This window comes from Talaromyces proteolyticus (genome assembly GCF_021365285.1).
Source record: "Talaromyces proteolyticus strain PMI_201 chromosome Unknown BGW36scaffold_9, whole genome shotgun sequence".
In the NCBI taxonomy this organism is placed as follows: domain Eukaryota; kingdom Fungi; phylum Ascomycota; class Eurotiomycetes; order Eurotiales; family Trichocomaceae; genus Talaromyces; species Talaromyces proteolyticus.
This window is the reverse complement of record NW_025764285.1, coordinates 1266318-1285021: the sequence shown is the minus strand read 5'-3', so window position 1 is coordinate 1285021 and position 18704 is coordinate 1266318. Positions and strand designations below refer to the sequence as shown.

Below are 18704 nucleotides of genomic sequence, written 5' to 3'. Positions count from 1 at the left end.
TGAACACGTCACCCACAGTGGACATGTCCTTCTGTTACTCTGTCGATCTATGCAAGGCAGTCCAAGCCACAATATAATGGATGGTACCGTAACTATAATCACCGTCTCGTAATAATCTAGTAGCACATCGCTGTAAGGTAATGATCTGAAAGAATGACGAAAGGTAATGATAGAAAGTGTATTTAGTAGAACTAGCTTGTCCCTGGCCCTACAGAATCAACAACATCACAAATCAACGCACGGTTCAAAATGGCGAATATTCAGGACTTGGACTTGAATCTCACTATCCCTCTAAAACTAGACGCTTTCGTTTTGAATGAAAAGCTCAGCGAACGAGATCAGAACAACCTAAACGCCGACCCTGCCAAAGAAGCCAAAATTGCACCGATCACCCAGCCCAACTACACGTTTCTCCAGCTAGAACACCAGCTCCTTCAGCATGATATTCTGGACCATGTGGACCTTCACAATGCTTTCCCCGCTAGTTCCAACTCCCGGCTTTATGATTTGGGCAAGGGTAAACCGAGAGAGAACCGAATGGGCGTTTATTTGCATTGGGTGATGCCTCGCTTCTACCGAACTGGCACGGCTGCAACCCATTCGGCTGCCCCGGGCCACGACCAGGAACGCAAGGCCAAAGGCTTCAGCAGTAGCACGGGGGAAACGGCAAAACGGGACTATAGCTTACCTGCCTTCCGTCCCCTGCCAAACCGATGGCTGGTTATTCGGAAACTGGATCCCAAGGCAGACACAACTGAACCTAACAATACCTCGATTGAAGCGGTGGAGTCATGGGTGATTGAAAGTGATCGAATCCAGCCGATTGATAAAATTGGTAAAGATAAAGACTTGCAGGTAGACGTTTCGCCATATATCACCAGCAACAACCAAAGCGTGAAAGGTATCAAATTGGACAGACAAGCGGAGATCTTCATTGGGTACAAGGAGTCAACTAAAACCTGGAAAGAAGGCAAAGATGAAGTAGAGAGAGTGGACCTGACAGCTGTGAATAGTTCCAACCAGCTCTTTCTTGACTATCAGTCACATTGCAGCAATGTCTTTTCTACCGTTGACGCGTTCGAATATAAGGAAGGTGAAACTATCAAGCGACTCAATAAGGCCAAGGCTGATTACTACGTCATTGGATGGCACTCAAATGATACCCAAGGGCCGTTTGGAGATCTGGATGATACAATTTCCCGAGAGGAGCGTTTGAGGGCTCTGTCGATGGAACTGAAGGGTGATCCTAAGGATTGGCCAAAAGAGGTTACAGTCTGGCTGTCGAAAAAGGAGGTCGCCTGCAGTGTCTGTCATGGGGCCATGTATAACGTGATTTGGGATCGTAACAAGCGACCAGAAAACATCCCAGCCAACAAGGCATCTGAACATCTCCTCAGCTCGATGCCAGTGACGGTTGGCACCACCCCCATCGATTCACTTCTGTCCTACATTGACTGTCATAAACACGCTAGTGATGAAACACCTGAGCAGGAGAAACTTGAAAATGATTTACATCTTCTTGAACCACTTCTTCGTGCGCAAGATGAAAAGGTGAATGTCCACCGTGTCGCCGTCGATGAGGTGCAAAACTGGAACTTCGCTCGTGAATCTGGGGGCTCGCATTGGCACATCCAAAGCCAAGAAGGCGAAAAGACTAAAATACCTTCTGACGATGAGATAGAAGGGCTGGAAAAACTCAACAATGCACAGAGAGTCCTAGATAGCACCCAAAGACAAATTATACAGTTACGATGGGATATGTTCTCGCACTGGTGGAGATATGTGAGCGGAGATGTTGACTCGCCGACAACTCAAACAATTATCGAATCCCTCAAGGCTAGAGTGAATGATCTACTAGGATTGGTTACTCAGCAGTCGAAATTTATCAACAATCAATTGCTGGGGAACCAAAAAGCCTTCCCTCAAAAGCCTCAACAAGGGGTCTTGCCCGAATTCAGCCAGCCTCGGGATCCGACACTTTTGGTGTCTGGCATTCAGGCTGGATGGCCTGATGATTATTTGGACGATCTGCAAGTCCGCTTAGACAACCAACTGATCAGCTCTGATCTGACCGATGATGAGGCAGCTAAGTACGGTATTAAACAGCTGCCCAGCGAGCTTTTCCAAACAGCAAAAGGACTAGTTGGAGAATTCAACAGATTAAGTGATCCAGGTGCCGTGGGGGGAAATGGGCATTATACCCCTCTCTACCACGACAAGGGCAAGCATGGCGCTGCTGATTTACGGGACCAATGGGCGAAAACGCAGCCCTGGGCACCTTTATTTCTCGAATGGCAGGTGGAATATTTCCATATCCCCTGGGAAGATTGGTCTCTGTCGGAGGCTTTAACTCCGGAATGCAAAGACAAAATCGACAAGCGATGGCGACTGGCGATCGACCCCAAGGTAAACCTTCTCGAACCCCAAATTGACGATAAACGGCTCTTGTCGGGGCGAATTTTGCTTCTTCCGCAACCAAACTTCTCTCTACATGCATCAATCGTACAGCTATTGAACTCAGTCAGTCCCGAGGTCAAGAAAAAGTATGATATAGAGGAGCTTGCAAAAAAGACGTGGAAGCTACCTTTCCTTTCTGCCCCTTTGGATGGCTTTACCGACCACCTTCTGACTATGGTGCATGGCACGCATATCAAGCCAAACGCTAGATACCCTGCTGGGTATGATCTGGAAGGAGTACACCCTATTGACGATGCGCTGATAAGCCCATTTAAGAAAGATCATTTGGGTATTGTTGACATTTATTCCGAACAGACACCTTATGGAGCGCTTCTCTCTAATTCACTGACTGTACTGAATGAAATTTCACCAACAAAGACACGGCCGCATCCATTCAAGCCGGTAACGCATGGCCAATTCCGCTTCTCGAAACTGAACATCATCGACAAGTTCGGCCAAGCGATCAACGCCATTGACGCTCGTTATGGGCATGAAGAGGATGAGGCTATCTATCCTTATCTCAGCTCGTATTACGAGCCACAGCTTTACGAAGGTAACCCAAACCTAGTTCGGCAGAATGGAGAAAGCCACCAGGGACATGTCGAGTTTGCACAGGTGCCTCCGAGTATCAATCAGCCGGCACGACTGAATTCTACGTTTGTGATCTACGATAAGCGCCATAAAGGTCCAGATAGCGATTATTCATACTGGCGACCTGTTACTGAATGGGAGAATCCGATTTGGGGATGGATCGTACTCAACTATGTTGACAACGGGATTCAGATCTTCCTACAAGACGGGACGTTCTATCGAGAAGTTCGTTTGGCATCTCCAAATGCACCAAAAGATGCTTCGCTCAGTGCTAAATGGCTACCGTTTCCACCACCAACGGATATGAAGAATACTCAACAGGTGGATCGTCTAATCGATAAACTCTCTAAGGATCAAGAATACCTCCATGCATTCCTCAAGATGGCGAATGACTCGCAGGAACAGTCATCATCATCAGTTCCCAGTGCGTATGCTGGTTTCCTAAACTCTCTTGTCGGTCGACCGCTGGCTCTGGTTAATGCCGGTTGGTCTCTGGAGTTATCAATAGACGAGAAGAAAAACCAGGCCCTTTCTGCTAGCGAAGAGCAGCCTGTTCATCTTCTTCCCGAAAATGGAAAAACTTACGACTTTCCGATTAAATTGGGTGATAAGGACCGGTCAGGGGATGGTCTCGTTGGATATTTCCATCTCAACGAAACCGATCCTGGCACAGACCTGACTCCTGGGAACGAATTAGACCTGAGAGTTATCTATACCTACTACACAGGAAAAGATGAAAGTGGGCTTCTTAAGGATATTGCGGATGTTGATTCTAATAAACCTCCCAAACTTTCTTCTTTTTGGCTCAAACCAGATGACTATACTGCTCAAAGTGACCCTGCCTTGGAAAAAAAAGCTCGGCTGTTCGCTCGCAATTGGAACAAGAAGCTTCATGTCTTCGGAACCATCGTCGACCCTTTCCTTCCGATTACAACATTCAGCAGCATCCTTCCAATGAATAATCTTCAGCTTCCACCATGGACATGGCAGCAGGCAATGCAGAAAATGACAGCTTTCTTTCATCTAGGTCCAATTGTTGTAACAGATGACGTTGAGAAATACAATACAAAGGAAAACGAGCCCCTTCCTCCAAATTACAAATTCGATCCTGCTAATGACCCGACAATCAAGAATAGTGCAGTGGGTATGCCAGCGTTACAGACAGGGAGTTGGGCATGGCTGCAGCCATTCCTCAAGGACCGAGATACTGAGCAAGAGTACAAAGCGTTGGAACCTGGGAAAGTTGATTCTGGGCCAAGTTTTGAGAGAGGGCCGTACACCGCCCTTGAGGGGTATCTGCAGCTAAAGCAACCCATCGTTCGCCCTGCTGTTAACGATACTGAAGGGCTGAAGTGATTCCAAGCTAGCAGAACAACACATTGTAGATCGTTTTGAGTTAGTATTAGCTTGAATCATGCGAGCCAATATTGCCTCATGTATTTCACTCGAATCATAAATAACTCCAAGACCGTTCTTTGGTAAATAATGAAGTGGCTGGCTGAAGAATGTGATATGGGGTGCATATACACTAGTTGTGGTACCTTGACGTTTGCGGCTTCGTACATATACATCTACCCGATGAGTTGTCCAGCTCGGCAGAGGCAAGCTTGCATAGGTAAGATACAGTAATATAACAGAATAACGGTCATGATACTGGAAATTACAGCTTAATGAGATCAAGCAAACTATCAAAAGTGAAAATGAGCTTCTGACTGGAAATCATATCAGAGTCCGAATGTTATCTGCGATATGATCCAAAGAACAGCACCATGTCCACAATAGGAAAACCAGCCGCAACGACAACCGCAACCGCAGCCGTAGCGACGAACAAGTGGAAAGTAGAACTCACCCTTTCTAACGTCTATGGATCGACCTTGTATGAGTTCTTCGAGGAAAATAGTAAAGATGGAGTCGCTTCGATGCTCGACCATATCGAGATTGAAAAACTCACCTTCATCTACACGTACGAGGGCGCTAACACGTCTAAATTTGAGACCGATGGAACGATCAAACTAGGTGCTTTGCCACTCGATCTTAAATTCACCCATACCGCTGACGAGTGGACATTTGAGGCTGACCTTGCTTTTGGAGAAAGTGATCCGCCGAAGACAACTATCGGCAAAATTGCTGGGCATATCTTCGGCCCTGATATTGACAATGAGCTCCCATTCTTCGTCGCGGATATTTCTATCCAGCCTCCAAAGAAGAAGAATTCAGTCGGAATAAAGATGCACGCTCTCAAAGAGCAAAAGCCGGAACCAGAATCAAACGACAAACCAGCCGCTGAACCACCCAAATCTGATACGAAGAAAGACATCTTTTTCAGCGCATGGGTAGAATTTGCAGGTTTCTCGTTCCAGGCCTTTCAATACAAAGCTGCACCGACTGTGGCCATTCCAAAACCCGTCACCCAACGAGCCTTCCGGATTACTGTCGCTGCGATCCCGAAAGTCACAATCGACCTTATAGGCGAATTACCCCAGCCGTTTGACGAAATGGTATTTCTTTACGTGCAAAAGCAAAATGGGGATAAAGAACCAAGCGGTTTGACTTACGATGATGTGGAGAAAATGAACACTCAATTGGACAAGGATCAACAGTTGAAGTATAAAGTAACTAAGAAGCAAACAGACACAGCAGGCAAGAAGGAAGACGGAGGAGGAACTGACAGAGATTACCAACCAACTGATGTTGTAATACCTGCTGGATTTCATTTCATGTTACTTCGAAATGATCCGCAGAAGGGTAGAATAGTTGCTCTAGACTATTTGTTTGGCAAGGGCAAATCGAAACCCAAGCCAAAGCCTAAGTTCTATCTCAGTGACGCGTCACCCACTGGACCTGCAGCTGAGACAGAAGAGACGGAACCCGATCCAGGATCAGCAAAGGCGCCATATGAAAAGAAAGTTGGGCCGATAACGATCAGCAATATGGGTCTCCAATACAGCCTAGGGGATAAACCGTCCCTGTCAGTTCTTATGGATGCGTCTATTGTTCTAGGGCCTATCGGTGTCGGTCTTCTAGGATTCAAGATTACATTAATCTTTCAAAAGAATGGGAGTGAACCATCCAAATCAAGTACCATCTTTCACAATTTGCCCAAACCCGACTTTGCCATTGAGGGTTTGGCTGCCTCATTCGATCGGCCTCCTGTCATCCTGTCTGGCATGTTCAAACATGTCCAAACAAGCGAGCAAGATACCTATCAAGGAGCGGCTACACTCAGCTTCAACCCGTATCTCTTTCAGGCAGCCGGGTTTTACGGTAAGATCAACATCAAGGACCAGAAAGATCCTTTCACTTCGGCCTTTGTTTATTTCGTCTTGAATGGTCCGTTGGCCACCTTGGGGTTCGCTGAGATACGTGGTGTTGTCGGCGGTTTTGGGTATAACAACAGTCTTCAATTCCCTACTGTGACCAATGTTTTGGATTTCCCGTTAATCACGCCTCCCCAGTCAGCGAAACCAGATGAGGCTTTGAAATCTCTTATGGATGGCACGTGGTTCTTTCCCAAGAAACAATCCTTCTGGCTAGCAGCAGGACTCACTGTATTGGCGTTTGAACTTCTAGACGTGCAAGCCGTGGTTGTAGTTGAATGGGATCCAAAGATTAAGATCGGTATCTTTGGTGTCGCCACGGCTGACATGCCACCAAAGGTTGAAAAGAAGTTCGCCCATGTTCAGCTAGGGCTGACAGCTGTGATTGACTTGGATGCCGGTACATTCAAGGTTGATGGCCAACTTACGCCTGCATCATATGTTCTGGACCCAAGTTGCCATCTCACTGGTGGATTCGCGTTCTACACCTGGTTTGCAAATGATCAAAGCACTTCGGCAGGCGACTTTGTCTTCAGCATTGGTGGATATCATCGTTCGTACAAGACACCCCCACAATATCCAAACCCTCCTCGTTTGGCGATCAGTTGGAGCTATGATAGTTCTATCAGTATTCGTGGCGAAGCTTACTTTGCAATCACACCTAAGGTTTGCATGGGAGGAGGGCGATTGGATGCATCACTTACCCTGGGTGCTCTCTACGCCTACTTCGATGCTTACGCTGATTTCCTCATTAAATACAAACCATTTTTCTTCATGGCAGATGGCGGGGTAAGTGTTGGAGTCCGCTTTACTCTCGACTTGTGGATCTGTACAGTACATATCAACATTGAGCTCTCCGCTACGCTCTATATTCAGGGACCTCCGATCTCCGGTCGAGTCCATGTGAACTTTTGGGTGTTTGGCTTCGACGTCAATTTTGGTGCTCAGACAGACCATAATAACGACCCTCTCAGTTTGGATAGCTTCTTTAAGCAGGCCCTGCAAGCCGATCTTCCCAAAGAAAGCGCTGAAAAGCCCCCACCATTCATCTTTTCTTGCAACCGTGGTCTCATCCCGACGAGTGAGACTGATGCAAAGACCAACCCAAACGACTCTGAATGGAATGTCCGTGGAGCTAACTTCCAATTCACGATTGGCTGCAAATTTGCAGTTGGACAGGCCACTGTAGTGACTGGTCAAGTTGACCCAAATGAAAAAGGCCCAGAGCACCAATTTCCAAAGGAATCGAAAGACCTCCGCAATATCTACGCCAAACCGATGCACCTGAAAGGCACAAATACACTGACTAGTAACTTAACAGTCACTATTAGACCAACAGGAAACTCCAATGCATTGACTGCCTCCGATGAAGACGCAGGAGTACCGGAATGGGCAAAAGCCGAGTTGATGTACAAATCAGTACCTGTGGCATTGTGGGGGGAATGTAAGTTTCCTACATATATATTTCTATGCGTTTATATGACCGTTTCGAGGCACTAATAGACACAGATGATGAGACTGCTGATCCCAACAGTTCCAGCGTAAATGACCCTAACCAGATCGACTCCCTCCTCGATAACAAAGACCATTCCGTCAATCAAATTATGGGAATCTGCATTTCCTCTCCCTTACCTGAATTAAGCAACAAAGACCTGATCAAGCCATTCGAATACAAGAAATTCTTCATCAGCACAGCCGGAAAACAGTCATATCCATTTCCCCGGGTTCAAACTATAGAAAAGCTCTGGGATCCAGAGCCCGAGGACACTACGACGGAGGCTTGGGAAACCCTGAGAAATCAATGGAATGGTCAGCCCAAATTTGGAATAGGCGCAGCAGAAAAGTTTGTGGACTTGTGGGTAAGTCTTAGCTTTGCCCAGTGGGACACGAAACCAAAGGAAAAAGATGAGTTGAAGGACGCGCCAATCACTGGAAAGGCGCCCACGAATTTGGTGGGCGATCAGGCTAAGTCTGAGTTTGCGAAGCTCTTTCTTGAAGTGCCTCGCATGGGCACCGTGGCTGCTTGATAGTTCTATATTCTTAAGTTGAACCAGAAATCAATAAAAAGTTGAAGAATTCAATAGTGCATGACTAAATTAAAACTATGTAGATGTCTTTGAGCGTTGATACATCAAAGACCCAGTTAAAAGCGCCGGATCTTTATGGGCAGAGCCGGAGGGTGGTACGATACCCGTCATAACATAGAGATCAAATTTGAAATCCGACCTATCCCATTGAAACGAAGCATCCAACTTAATTTGTCCCAGATACGGCTGTGGCGCAGCACCCGGAGAGACCTCTTTGGCTTTGACAGTGGCTCCAAATCCTACTTCTTTCGCTGACAGTGTTATGAACGCTCTTTCAATGGTATCAGGGACGGTATGGGGAATGTCATCGATAGTTTGACCAGGTATCAGATACTTGATTTGTAACGGGGGGAGGGATGTTCCAGCAGGGAAAGGCTCGAGGTCGGTCCAAGTCTCATACGTTGGATTCAACGTAGGATTTGTGATCCCCGAATCTATAAGAATCTCATTAGAATGTTCAGTTGAATGGACAATGGTTGACTTACCCTCCCAGAGCTCACCTCGAATCGTTCCCAACCCACCAGCTGAAGAGTTATAGGTGTATGAAAGCAGGAAAAGGGATTTTTTATCCGATTGAGGGTCTTGGCCAATAGACGACGAGACCTGCACATCCAGTTTAAAAGATTTAAGCTTTACCTTTACTTCAGTGTCGAACAAAAGCTTGATACGTCGGAATTGGACACCTTGGAAAGGTTCTTTATGCAGAAGATCTGTGACAAATCCCAGCTCATTGTTCTCCAACCCAAGGAGCCCTTCCAGCCAGCTCAGGGCTCCTGCAATGGGATCCTCGGACTTTGATAGAAGAGTCATAGAAATGGTATCCTCCGCGAACTCCATTACACCTTCCGCGTCTAGTTCTTGGCTTGGTGAACTAAACTTACAACCAATGGAGAGTGCTGCGTTTCCTTGCTTCACTGGGACGGTTTCCCCACCTGATTTTCCAGCACTCACAACCTTTCGACATATGAGATCAGCTTCCGTGAAATTTATTTTCAAAGCACTGAGACCAAGACTGTTCAGCGTATCAAGGCTGGCTAAGCCAAACACCAATCGAACTGTCACTCGTAAGGACGCTTCCGGGTTAATCCAGAGCGCATTTCGATGGCCAGTTGCTAGTTTCACATCAGGTTTGACCTGTAGTCCCTTTAAGAATTTGGGTATGCTACCCTCTGAAAGACCGGTGTATGTCCAGGCTGTGGCCAGAGGAATCTCCTTTGAGTCCGACTCCTTCAGCCCAAGGTATAGCCTTGGGTCATCAAACCCAGGTTCTTGAATGTCCTTCGCAGCATCACCAAATGCTTTTTTCAGCACCGAGCTTTCCGAGCTGAACTTGAACGTACTTGGCTCTCTAAATTCAAAGTCGAACTGAATGATTTCTGTTTTCTTTTCGTCCTCATCTCCCCCTCCCTCTTCCGTTTCTCCATGCTCTCTCTTTTTCCCTGGCTTGATAGTCAAGGAAAACTTTCCTGCATCGTCGATATTCTTCAGCCATTTTACTGACTGGTCGCTGTCATCGAGCTCTGTAGCTGTATTTGGCTCTGGTTTTCCCTTGGTGGTGATGGATTTGCTGGGGAGTTTCGAGATAATCGCACCACTGTTGGTGCTATCGTCAACTTCAAGATAAGGCTCTTTCTTCTCTGTTTCCGAGGTTAAATAGATATGGAACAGCTCATCTGCTGCGGAAGCCGGTTCTGGTCGAGTGGACATTTTGAGGCTTGATTGTTGAAATGACGATGAATAACGATGGGTATCGCGTCCAGGCAAGTGGCGATATTACCATTCTTACCAGGTATTACCATTACCAACTATATCACGGGAATACCATCTAGTTGTCTTACCACTTATAGTCTACACAGTATAAAACAGGTTTCTATCATCACAAAATGCATCATTCCATGCTCTAGATGCAGTCTTGGCGAAAGAGGAAGGTGTTAGTTGGGTTAGTGGGTATTCAAAATCACCAAAAGCAGTTCAAGTTGGCTCAAACCCAGACTATTATGGATGACAATACCAAACATTTATAAAACCATTTGATACAGTATATTAACAACATGGCTAGATCTACCTATAATATAGTTCATCGAACAGGTCATCATTCTATTGCAGATCTCCCGTCATGATTCATGCAAGCGTTGTCACATCCCCAGAGTGGCCGCCCCCACTACATGAGTGTGATCGACTGCACACTGTATTACTATAATCATGATCAAGCCCCTTCATATTAGTGCTTCTTAGGCGCATGTTAGTACAGTAGTTCCTTGTTAATCATAACCTTCCCCGTGACATCTCATGTTGAGTGGAGAATATCCACATTATATCAGGTATGTAATAGTATTACCAGTGTCCTACAAAACCCCTCCAAACCTCCAACTGTCTTCCCTTTCCCCACCTCAACATCCTTCGCTTTGTTGTTCAGCTCTCATAAACTCAACAGACCATTGCTTGCATCATGGTATGTCTTATTCCTTTCCCCTCTTACATTGCCCTAATGCATTCTATGTCAGTCTCCCAAAGAATGGACGCAAGACCCCGCAGACATGTTCTCCGAAGATTACTGGGGCGCCGACAGTCCCGGTCAAGAGATGGCGAAAGAATACAACCTGCCTTCTCCTCGGCCGTTCCTTGGTAGCACAGCCAAGTCTCCTAATACTGCATTTGTATTTGAATCAAACGGTGCTTTTTACATATGGAGTGCTGTGGTGGATACCGTGAGCCAAATTACTGACCCCAAAGGCAAGGAGGAAATTATTCAGGATATAGTACACAATGATATGAGAAACTTGAAAACGGAGCAAGTACATCCTCCGAAATAGTTAGAGCTTTTTGTGTTTCTACATTACAGGTTATCCATTTGCTGCCTTTGTTCGTGTACGTACTGCTATATTGAACGCTTATTTACTGCTTGATTTCCCCCCCTCTTAAATCTAGCTGTGGAGATTGTCAGGGAGGGAATTTCGCTAGCGCTATAAGCTGCATAAAATACATAATTAAACCATTGACAAGTCATGATACCCCAACAAAGTTGCAATTCTCTCAGTTGCCACGTATCCCAGGTAAGGAAGGGGACATTCCATTTCCCTCCTCCCACGGAAGCAGATCTTTCTGTATCCCTCCAATTAACTTGCCATTTTATCTCATTGCCAGGTTACGAATCGCCCGTCTGGAATGGTTACAATTGCGTCAAGTGCCACCCTTCAGCCAAGCCCAAGGGTCTTAACACATATTCTAAAGACTTCAACTCAATGTCAAGTATAGCGGATTTTATCACCTCAAGTCTCCTTTATCTTTTACAGGGTTTAAAGATAGTCAAGGTTAATATCCCCTCGGATTTACCACCTATTTGACTACAATGTCAATCTCTGTAGATGTTCTCGATGCGTTCAACGGGAAACTGTTTTTCAAAACGGCCTGGGAATATAATCTAGAGGTATTTATATGCTTGCTCACTGGTAATATCTATAAATATATCTAACAACTCCATTCAACAGGATGTAGAGAAGTTTATTGATGACGTGGTCAATGATATGCAGGGCCATGGAGTACAAGAGAAGTGGAAGAGCGCCGTCAAGGAGATTCAAGATTATATTATTAATATGAAGTATGCATTACCCGACGTTAGTTCATTTCCATATTCTTCTTCCTAATGGTTCAATGTTGGCAGACCTAGACACCCTGACGAAGCTGCTCAATCACCTCGGTATTACCCCAACCCCCCCCAATACGTCTACCGAAAGGAAGATACAGAAACCGATCCGCCATATGAATTAGACCCTAAAACTGTCACAAACCATCAAGTCTATGGCATGTACGATTTTATTGGGTTTTTCTTTTCTCTAGCATGTGCTCCCACGGATGCCGATACAGAGAATTTTTTCGCCCCTTGGTTGGTCATCTATTGGAAATGGTCAAAACTTTTCCATGTAACCCTTGAGGAGAAAAAGGATACGAAGAAGTTGAGTCTTGACTGGAAACCTCTTAAGCTACCAACAATGCTGCAATGTACCTGGCGAGAAGTGACAAAAGGGAGCAAGGAGAAAGCAGACGCCAAGGAGATAGTATTCCATATGGGAGCATCAGTGGGAGGCCATGCTCACAAAGAAAAACCTTTCGCTGAGTATGGCCGTGTGTCGAAGCAGAAGTGGACTCAGTCGATCGTACAATTCCGTTTCAATCTTCTCGCCGACCTGGGACAGCCAACTATCAACGGAGAATACAGATTTATGGAAGCGCCCTTGTACTCGCTCACTGCAGAGGAGAAGAAACTACCAGAAGAGCGAAAAGAATACCTAAAGAAAACTAAGGAAAAAGAGGGGTGGGATTTCGGGAACTGTGCTGAGACGTATCCGTTTCTGGAGATTTTCAGGTAAGTTTGTGCATTCTCTGTACGCGAGCTAATGCTGAAGATAATATCTTAGCAATCAGGGCCAGGGTCAAACAATTGGGGTAAAATATGGGGGAGTCGCGATCAAGCCGGATGCAATGAAAAAAGTCATGGCAAAATATGAGAATTATAAAACCCCAATCATAACCCCTCCTTGTGAGAACTGTTCTTATCTACTTGATTCCAAATATGGCTGTGGTACTTTTAACTTTCTCCCACCACAAGTAGAAGCATCATCACCACCACCACCGGCGCCATCACCATCCAGTTAAGAAGAAGACAAAAACACTTTCACTATCCCTTTTCTTCGTTTTGGTTAGTGGTACCAGGGTATGAGTCAGCCTAGTTCGATCGATATACAATTTCTATCTCCCACTGGTGGTTCTAGTTGGTGGGAAGTTTGTCACATATTTTTACGCTGTTATAGATCATATATTAAATATGCTTTATAACTATACAGAGGGCATATAGATAGGTTAAAATCTTTAATATTCAGTCGGAGGCTGTTTCTTTAGTCAAGAATTAGGGAAGTCAATTGCGCAGCCACCATCTAATTACAACGATGACTTCAAATGTCCACGCTGGTCACCTGTATTCGCTTTGTTTCCTTTTCATATGTTAGACGACAAGCTTAAAGTTTCACTGAACATGGAGTAGGGTCATACCTTTAAGCAGCTGTTGCCTCTTTTTAGCGAATCTCTCCCGAGGCGCCCCGTCGACAAATCTCTCTGCCAAAGCATCCACTGATTCATATACAGCAAAAAGCCTATCCTTACGCAATGGTGAATTTTGAAGTCTTTTCGTTTCAATCATACTCTTCCCGTCATTCACCGCAAGCTGTTCTTCCAGGAAAGCTAAGACGTGGTTGTGAAACCCTTCCGAAGGAAAGATACGATTAACCATCCCCCATGATTCTAGTTCCTCTACTGAACACTTGCGACCAAACATTAGAATGTCATTCGCACGATGTATTCCTATGTTTTGCGCAAAATGAAGGGCGCTGCCATTTTCAGGAACAAGGCCTAAAGCGTTGAAAGGAACTTGAAGCCATGACCCTTTTGCGGCGAAAACGATGTCGGCAACACCCTCAAACCACGCCGCCCCGCCGCCAACTGCTGGACCGTTGAGAGCTAGTACCAAGACCTTGCTATGATCAATCATGGAACGAAGAAGCTCTAGAGCTAATGTCGCCGTATGTTAGTTCCTAGCCGAACCTAGGAGAAACTAGAGGGAGCGCCACATACCACGGGTAAACTGAGACAGATAGTGCACTTTTGTCTCTGATCGTGTGTATTCCGGGGGTGGAGGATCGATCGGCGCTATAGGTAGACTTGAGTCAACGCAATTTCATGCATTGTAGATTTCGTATACAGCTAGCTACCTTTCACATCAGCTCCAGCAGAGAAGAATCGACCGTTGCCTGTCAGAACGGTGAAGATAGTTTCTGGGTGTTGATTGAGTTCCCGAAACGCCTCAATAATCTCAATAGACATTTTTTGGTTGAACGCATTAAGTGCTTCAGGTCTATTCAGCTGAGGACTTCTTGTCAGTTATTGTGGTCTTAAATTAATAGCTATGTGCATACCGTGATGATCCCTATTCTTCCCCTAACTTCAACGGTGAGAGTTGTATATGATGGCATGTTGCAGAGCAGAAATTCCAGCTCTTGTCACTTGGTCTGCTGATCAATATAATCAATTGAAGATGTAAATAAAACTTCTTTCAAGGCTGCATATTCCCCGGATATGGCTCATCCGACCCCACTTTTCTGATGCATAATCCGTCATGAACTGCAACCACCTCGGAGCTTATTCAGATTACCGAGGCAAACCCACTGCACGGTGTGAAGTGAAGTCTGCCACTTCATTTTGAAGAGAAGGCTCAGCTAGCAATATCAATAGAGGTTGCAGAAATATATTGATTCTAATTATACACATGACTCAATGGTGCAGCTATTGGTAGAATCATCATGGCACGATTGCACAACTCAACACAGGGAGCCAATATTAGCCAAACCCGCTTGAGACAAATCGCCCTTTTGGCCAAAGATCTCTCAGCGGCAGAAGATATTCTTGTATGTCACTGGTCAGCCTTGGATATACTCTGATTAATGAAGGAGTGAAGAAGAGAGTTTTGGGCACTGAGGTCATTTTCCGGGACGACCAGGTGGCAAAATGGGGCTTATATAACTTTCTAAGTAGTAATTCAATCCATTCTATAGCAATCTCAATTAACACAGCAAACTAGTGCCTCTGGGCGGTGACCTCATCGAGGTTGTGTCGCCTTTCCGCGACGGCACAACAGCGGGCAGATTGCTCAAAAAACGTGGCGATGGGGGCTATATGATCATAATGCAGACCAGTGACGCGGCCGCGCGAAAAGATTTCATTGAATCTCGCGGTTTATCCAAGGTCATTTTTAGCTTTTCCAAGGATGATGTTGATTGTGTTCAATACCACCCCAAAGGGATACCTGGTTCGTTCTTGTCCGATATCTAAATACTTCAACTTCCAAGTTATCTGCTAAACATGCATATATAAAAAAAGGGAGCGTAATACCCGAACTAGATTCTCACAAACCATCACCGGAAAACCGGGAGCCAGTGTTATCTACTTTCAGCCCATGGCATGCCTGCGGTCTGGATTACCAGCGCTATTCTGCTGCCATGGCTCGATCATCCTATCTGCAAATTATACAGGTTACTTGCCGCCTTGCTGCGGGGGAAAACGATCCGGAAAGTGCTGCTCAGAAGTGGGAACATATTTTCGGCGTGCAAAGCAAGGGATCTGAGCTGGTATTCACTAACATGCGAATGAGCTTTGTTAAGGGTGTTGACGGGCTCCCTGAGGGCTTGGAATCTATTACTGTCGGTGTATATGGGGAAAGCAATTTGAATCGTATACTTGAGAGGGCTCAGGAAGAAGGAATATATGAAAACGGAGCCGTTGCTATGCTGGGTATTCAGTGGTACTTTTCTCCTTTAAGTAACGACGTGGCGAAAAGCAAGATATAATACTATACAATATGCGGAACGGTTTGTTATTTTAGTTGAAAATGTTTGATATTCGATGTTCCCTGGGGAGCAGTTTTCAAGGAGGGACAGCTCCGCTCCCCAACAACATTTCGAGCTCATATAAAATGAAATCTGTTGTAACTGAAGCATGAAGCATCACTACATCAACTGGTGTAAATTAAAATTTAAACCACTGGGAAATAAAGAGGGTTGCAATTTAGTCTCAGCTTCATTTTGTTTCGATATTTGAAATTCCAGTTGGGAATTAGTGTGTGCGAACACTATCTGATGTTGTAATTTCTTACTTAATGAAATACACAGTCTCAGAGAGTATCCATTTTTAAAGACCTGTCTTTCCACATATTTCCAATTTTAATTCACCGACATTTCATAATAACAACCCCAAAGCGAATGTTCACTAGAAGAAGGATGCTTAGGGAGGCCCTGAATTAGCCCCCAGGCTATTAGCCTGTTATCAGAGTACATATCACTGAGTATCGTACACCTCAAAGGCTGATTTCGACCATTATTCGAATTTCCAAGTCTCTTCAAATAACCCCAACTAAATCCGAATCTATCCTACTAAATCATTCCCTAATCCTAAGATAACAGCAACTGGTTCGAGTTGAAGTTCGAGGTAATCAGCGTTCAGAGACATTTCACTAGGCAAAGATTATCAATCTCAGTAGTCAGATGGAAAGTAATAACGCAATTACCGATCCACTATATAACTAAGGGTTGTTCCTGTTGTCATTATACAGGGCTCGGCAGATGACTGTGCCGAGTTTGCCTCGTAGGCCATCACGTCGCTCTCTCTCCCATACGCTTTAATACGCAGACTCAATTTTTGCCAACAACAATAACTCAGTCAGCTTCTGCAGACCCCGGCGCAACAGACATCTTATAACAATGCATGGTCTGCACATTGCAATACGATAGCAAGCCTTCCGTCCCTCCTTCTCCCCCAGGTCCGCTTTCTTTCCACCCTGACAGATGGCCGCTCGGTATGCGCGTTGGGTAACGGTTTATTGTGATCATGCCAGACTGAATCTGTTCCCCAATCGCGATGGCACAATCGATGTCGCCAGACCAGACACTAGCTCCGAGTCCAGTATTTGTATTGTTCACCCGGGCAATCACATCATTTTCATCTTTCCACTGAATCAAGGAGACGATGGGACCTACGATTTGATATCAGCTATGTGTCTAGGTCGGGTTCTGGTTTATACTCACCAAATGCTTCTTCGGTCACGACCCTCGAGCCCTCGGGAGGGTTATCGATGATAGCAGGCTGGATCACAAAGCTTTTGCCATCATCAACGGTAGGACTTCCTAATGCAAACTTGTAACCCTTGCTCTGTGAGTCTTCAAAAATCTGCTTCACGTTCCGATAGTGTGCCTCGTTTTGGATAGGTCCTAACATGCCTTTGTCGCCTGGCGACAAGCTTGCCTTCCAGGGTTTCACCGCATCGACTATATGCTGCATGAAGTCATTGTAAATGTCTTCATGTACATAAATGCGTCTACTAGATAGGCAGAACTGGCCCGAGTTAAGAAATGCGCCTACTGCGACTTGCGGGGCCACCAATGACACATCTACATCTGGGCAAACAACACAAGCACCATTGCCACTCAATTCCAACGTAACCCTTTTCAAGGTTTTGCTAGCGGCAGCCATTACTTTCTTACCTGTTGTTATAGATCCAGTAAAACTAATCCTCTGGACTTCGGGATGCTCAACGAGAAGGGACCCCAGCTTTCCATCGCCATTCAATGCTTGAATCACACCCGGCGGGAAGAGAGACTTGAGATGTTCAACAAATTTCAGAATGCTGTAGGGCGCGAATGGTGACGGCTTCACTATTACAGCATTGCCGGTGAGCAAAGCGGGTGCAATCTTCCCTGTGGCTAGCATCAAGGGATCATTACATGGGCACATCGCTGCAACGACACCCATAGAAACATAACGAACAGTCAACTGAAGGTCGTCATTATCAGTGACCACCTTCGGTTTCAATTCCGGGTGGGCAGCTGTTTCCATTAGTCACGATAAATCGTCAGACCTGATTTTTGTTCATCTTACCATAGTATAGCAGCAGTCGAATTGATTGGTCGACTTCTAGCGTTGCTAATTGAATCTTCACTTGCGTTCAGACACAATATTCCTTCCTTCTTGCTTCCTACCGATGACACTTACTGGTTTACCAGTCTCTAGCATAATCAGGCTGGCCATTTCATCGCGAATTTCCAACAATGCATCTTTTGCGCGCGTGAGATACTGGGCTCTCTCAGCCCAGGGCGTGCGTGACCAAGCCAAGAATGCATCATTTGCAGCAGTGACAGCTTCATTCACATCAACCTCTCTTGCCACAGGAACATCCCACAGAGGCTGTCTGTTCGACGGATTGACCGCTTGAGCCACCCGGGTACTTTTCCGAGCAACTCCATTGATAGTGTTTGAGAAGGCGAAAAAGGTATTTGACGAGCTCGCCTGGTGAGGCGTTTTGAATGAAACGGTCACACCTGGCGCGGAAATAGGATCGGCTTGATCCTTCATATTTCCAGAGTCAAGTATTCGCAAGATGTTTTCCAGACTTGATGCAAGCGGATCGAATCCGAGGAGAGACCATTGCACAGAGATGAGGGGTTAACTGGTTTACCAGGATGTGAGTTTGAAAGTAACTTCCCGCTGATATAATGATTAGTCGTGAGCTCCTCCGCATTGGCTCGCCACTGCACATGTGGGACGTGGGGTATTGTTTGGTTCGGTTGTCTATCCCCAGTCGCTACCCCAGTCAGTAGTACCCATAATATTGGTCGCTCTTAGCGGTGACCTTATATAAATCACATACAATTAA

The 18704-nt window shown here is 45.6% G+C and overlaps 8 protein-coding genes across 8 annotated transcripts; 5 read left to right on the top strand and 3 right to left on the bottom strand.

Moving 5' to 3' along the window:
• Positions 1–249: 249 nt before the first annotated feature.
• On the top strand, positions 250–4404 carry BGW36DRAFT_430016 (uncharacterized protein; the record flags this gene model as incomplete). Its single annotated transcript, XM_046220780.1, has 1 exon — positions 250–4404. The coding sequence occupies one exon, from the start codon at positions 250–252 to the stop codon at positions 4402–4404; it is 4155 nt and encodes a 1384-aa protein (XP_046069664.1).
• Positions 4405–4797: 393 nt separating this feature from the next.
• Positions 4798–8392, top strand: BGW36DRAFT_399182 (uncharacterized protein; the record flags this gene model as incomplete). Its single annotated transcript, XM_046218490.1, has 16 exons — positions 4798–4819; positions 4864–5671; positions 5720–6217; positions 6239–6312; positions 6340–6470; positions 6504–6635; positions 6657–6677; positions 6705–6746; positions 6777–6844; positions 6875–6893; positions 6930–6984; positions 7009–7280; positions 7314–7338; positions 7372–7809; positions 7875–8224; positions 8246–8392. The coding sequence occupies 16 exons, from the start codon at positions 4798–4800 to the stop codon at positions 8390–8392; spliced, it is 3102 nt and encodes a 1033-aa protein (XP_046069663.1).
• A 75-nt stretch (positions 8393–8467) lies between these two features.
• Positions 8468–10159, bottom strand: BGW36DRAFT_463605 (uncharacterized protein; the record flags this gene model as incomplete). The annotated part of the gene is made up of 2 exons (XM_046222225.1): positions 8468–8886; positions 8938–10159. 2 exons carry the CDS (start codon positions 10157–10159, stop codon positions 8468–8470), a joined length of 1641 nt encoding a protein of 546 aa, XP_046069662.1.
• A 742-nt stretch (positions 10160–10901) lies between these two features.
• On the top strand, positions 10902–11265 carry BGW36DRAFT_361812 (uncharacterized protein; the record flags this gene model as incomplete). The annotated part of the gene is made up of 2 exons (XM_046214306.1): positions 10902–10904; positions 10957–11265. The coding sequence occupies 2 exons, from the start codon at positions 10902–10904 to the stop codon at positions 11263–11265; spliced, it is 312 nt and encodes a 103-aa protein (XP_046069661.1).
• A 536-nt stretch (positions 11266–11801) lies between these two features.
• BGW36DRAFT_454486 (uncharacterized protein) lies at positions 11802–13105 on the top strand (the record flags this gene model as incomplete). Its single annotated transcript, XM_046221899.1, has 4 exons — positions 11802–11879; positions 11941–12050; positions 12114–12815; positions 12868–13105. 4 exons carry the CDS (start codon positions 11802–11804, stop codon positions 13103–13105), a joined length of 1128 nt encoding a protein of 375 aa, XP_046069660.1.
• A 282-nt stretch (positions 13106–13387) lies between these two features.
• Positions 13388–14475, bottom strand: BGW36DRAFT_430012 (ClpP/crotonase-like domain-containing protein; the record flags this gene model as incomplete). The annotated part of the gene is made up of 5 exons (XM_046220779.1): positions 13388–13440; positions 13499–14014; positions 14078–14152; positions 14215–14365; positions 14419–14475. The coding sequence occupies 5 exons, from the start codon at positions 14473–14475 to the stop codon at positions 13388–13390; spliced, it is 852 nt and encodes a 283-aa protein (XP_046069659.1).
• Positions 14476–14662: 187 nt separating this feature from the next.
• On the top strand, positions 14663–15866 carry BGW36DRAFT_384090 (uncharacterized protein). Its single transcript, XM_046216759.1, has 4 exons — positions 14663–14907; positions 14958–15030; positions 15081–15308; positions 15380–15866. The coding sequence occupies exons 1-4, from the start codon at positions 14803–14805 to the stop codon at positions 15844–15846; spliced, it is 873 nt and encodes a 290-aa protein (XP_046069658.1). The 5' UTR covers positions 14663–14802; the 3' UTR covers positions 15847–15866.
• An 844-nt stretch (positions 15867–16710) lies between these two features.
• Positions 16711–18403, bottom strand: BGW36DRAFT_361808 (putative aldehyde dehydrogenase; the record flags this gene model as incomplete). Its single annotated transcript, XM_046214305.1, has 4 exons — positions 16711–17027; positions 17080–17877; positions 17930–17984; positions 18044–18403. 4 exons carry the CDS (start codon positions 18401–18403, stop codon positions 16711–16713), a joined length of 1530 nt encoding a protein of 509 aa, XP_046069657.1.
• Positions 18404–18704: the final 301 nt, after the last annotated feature.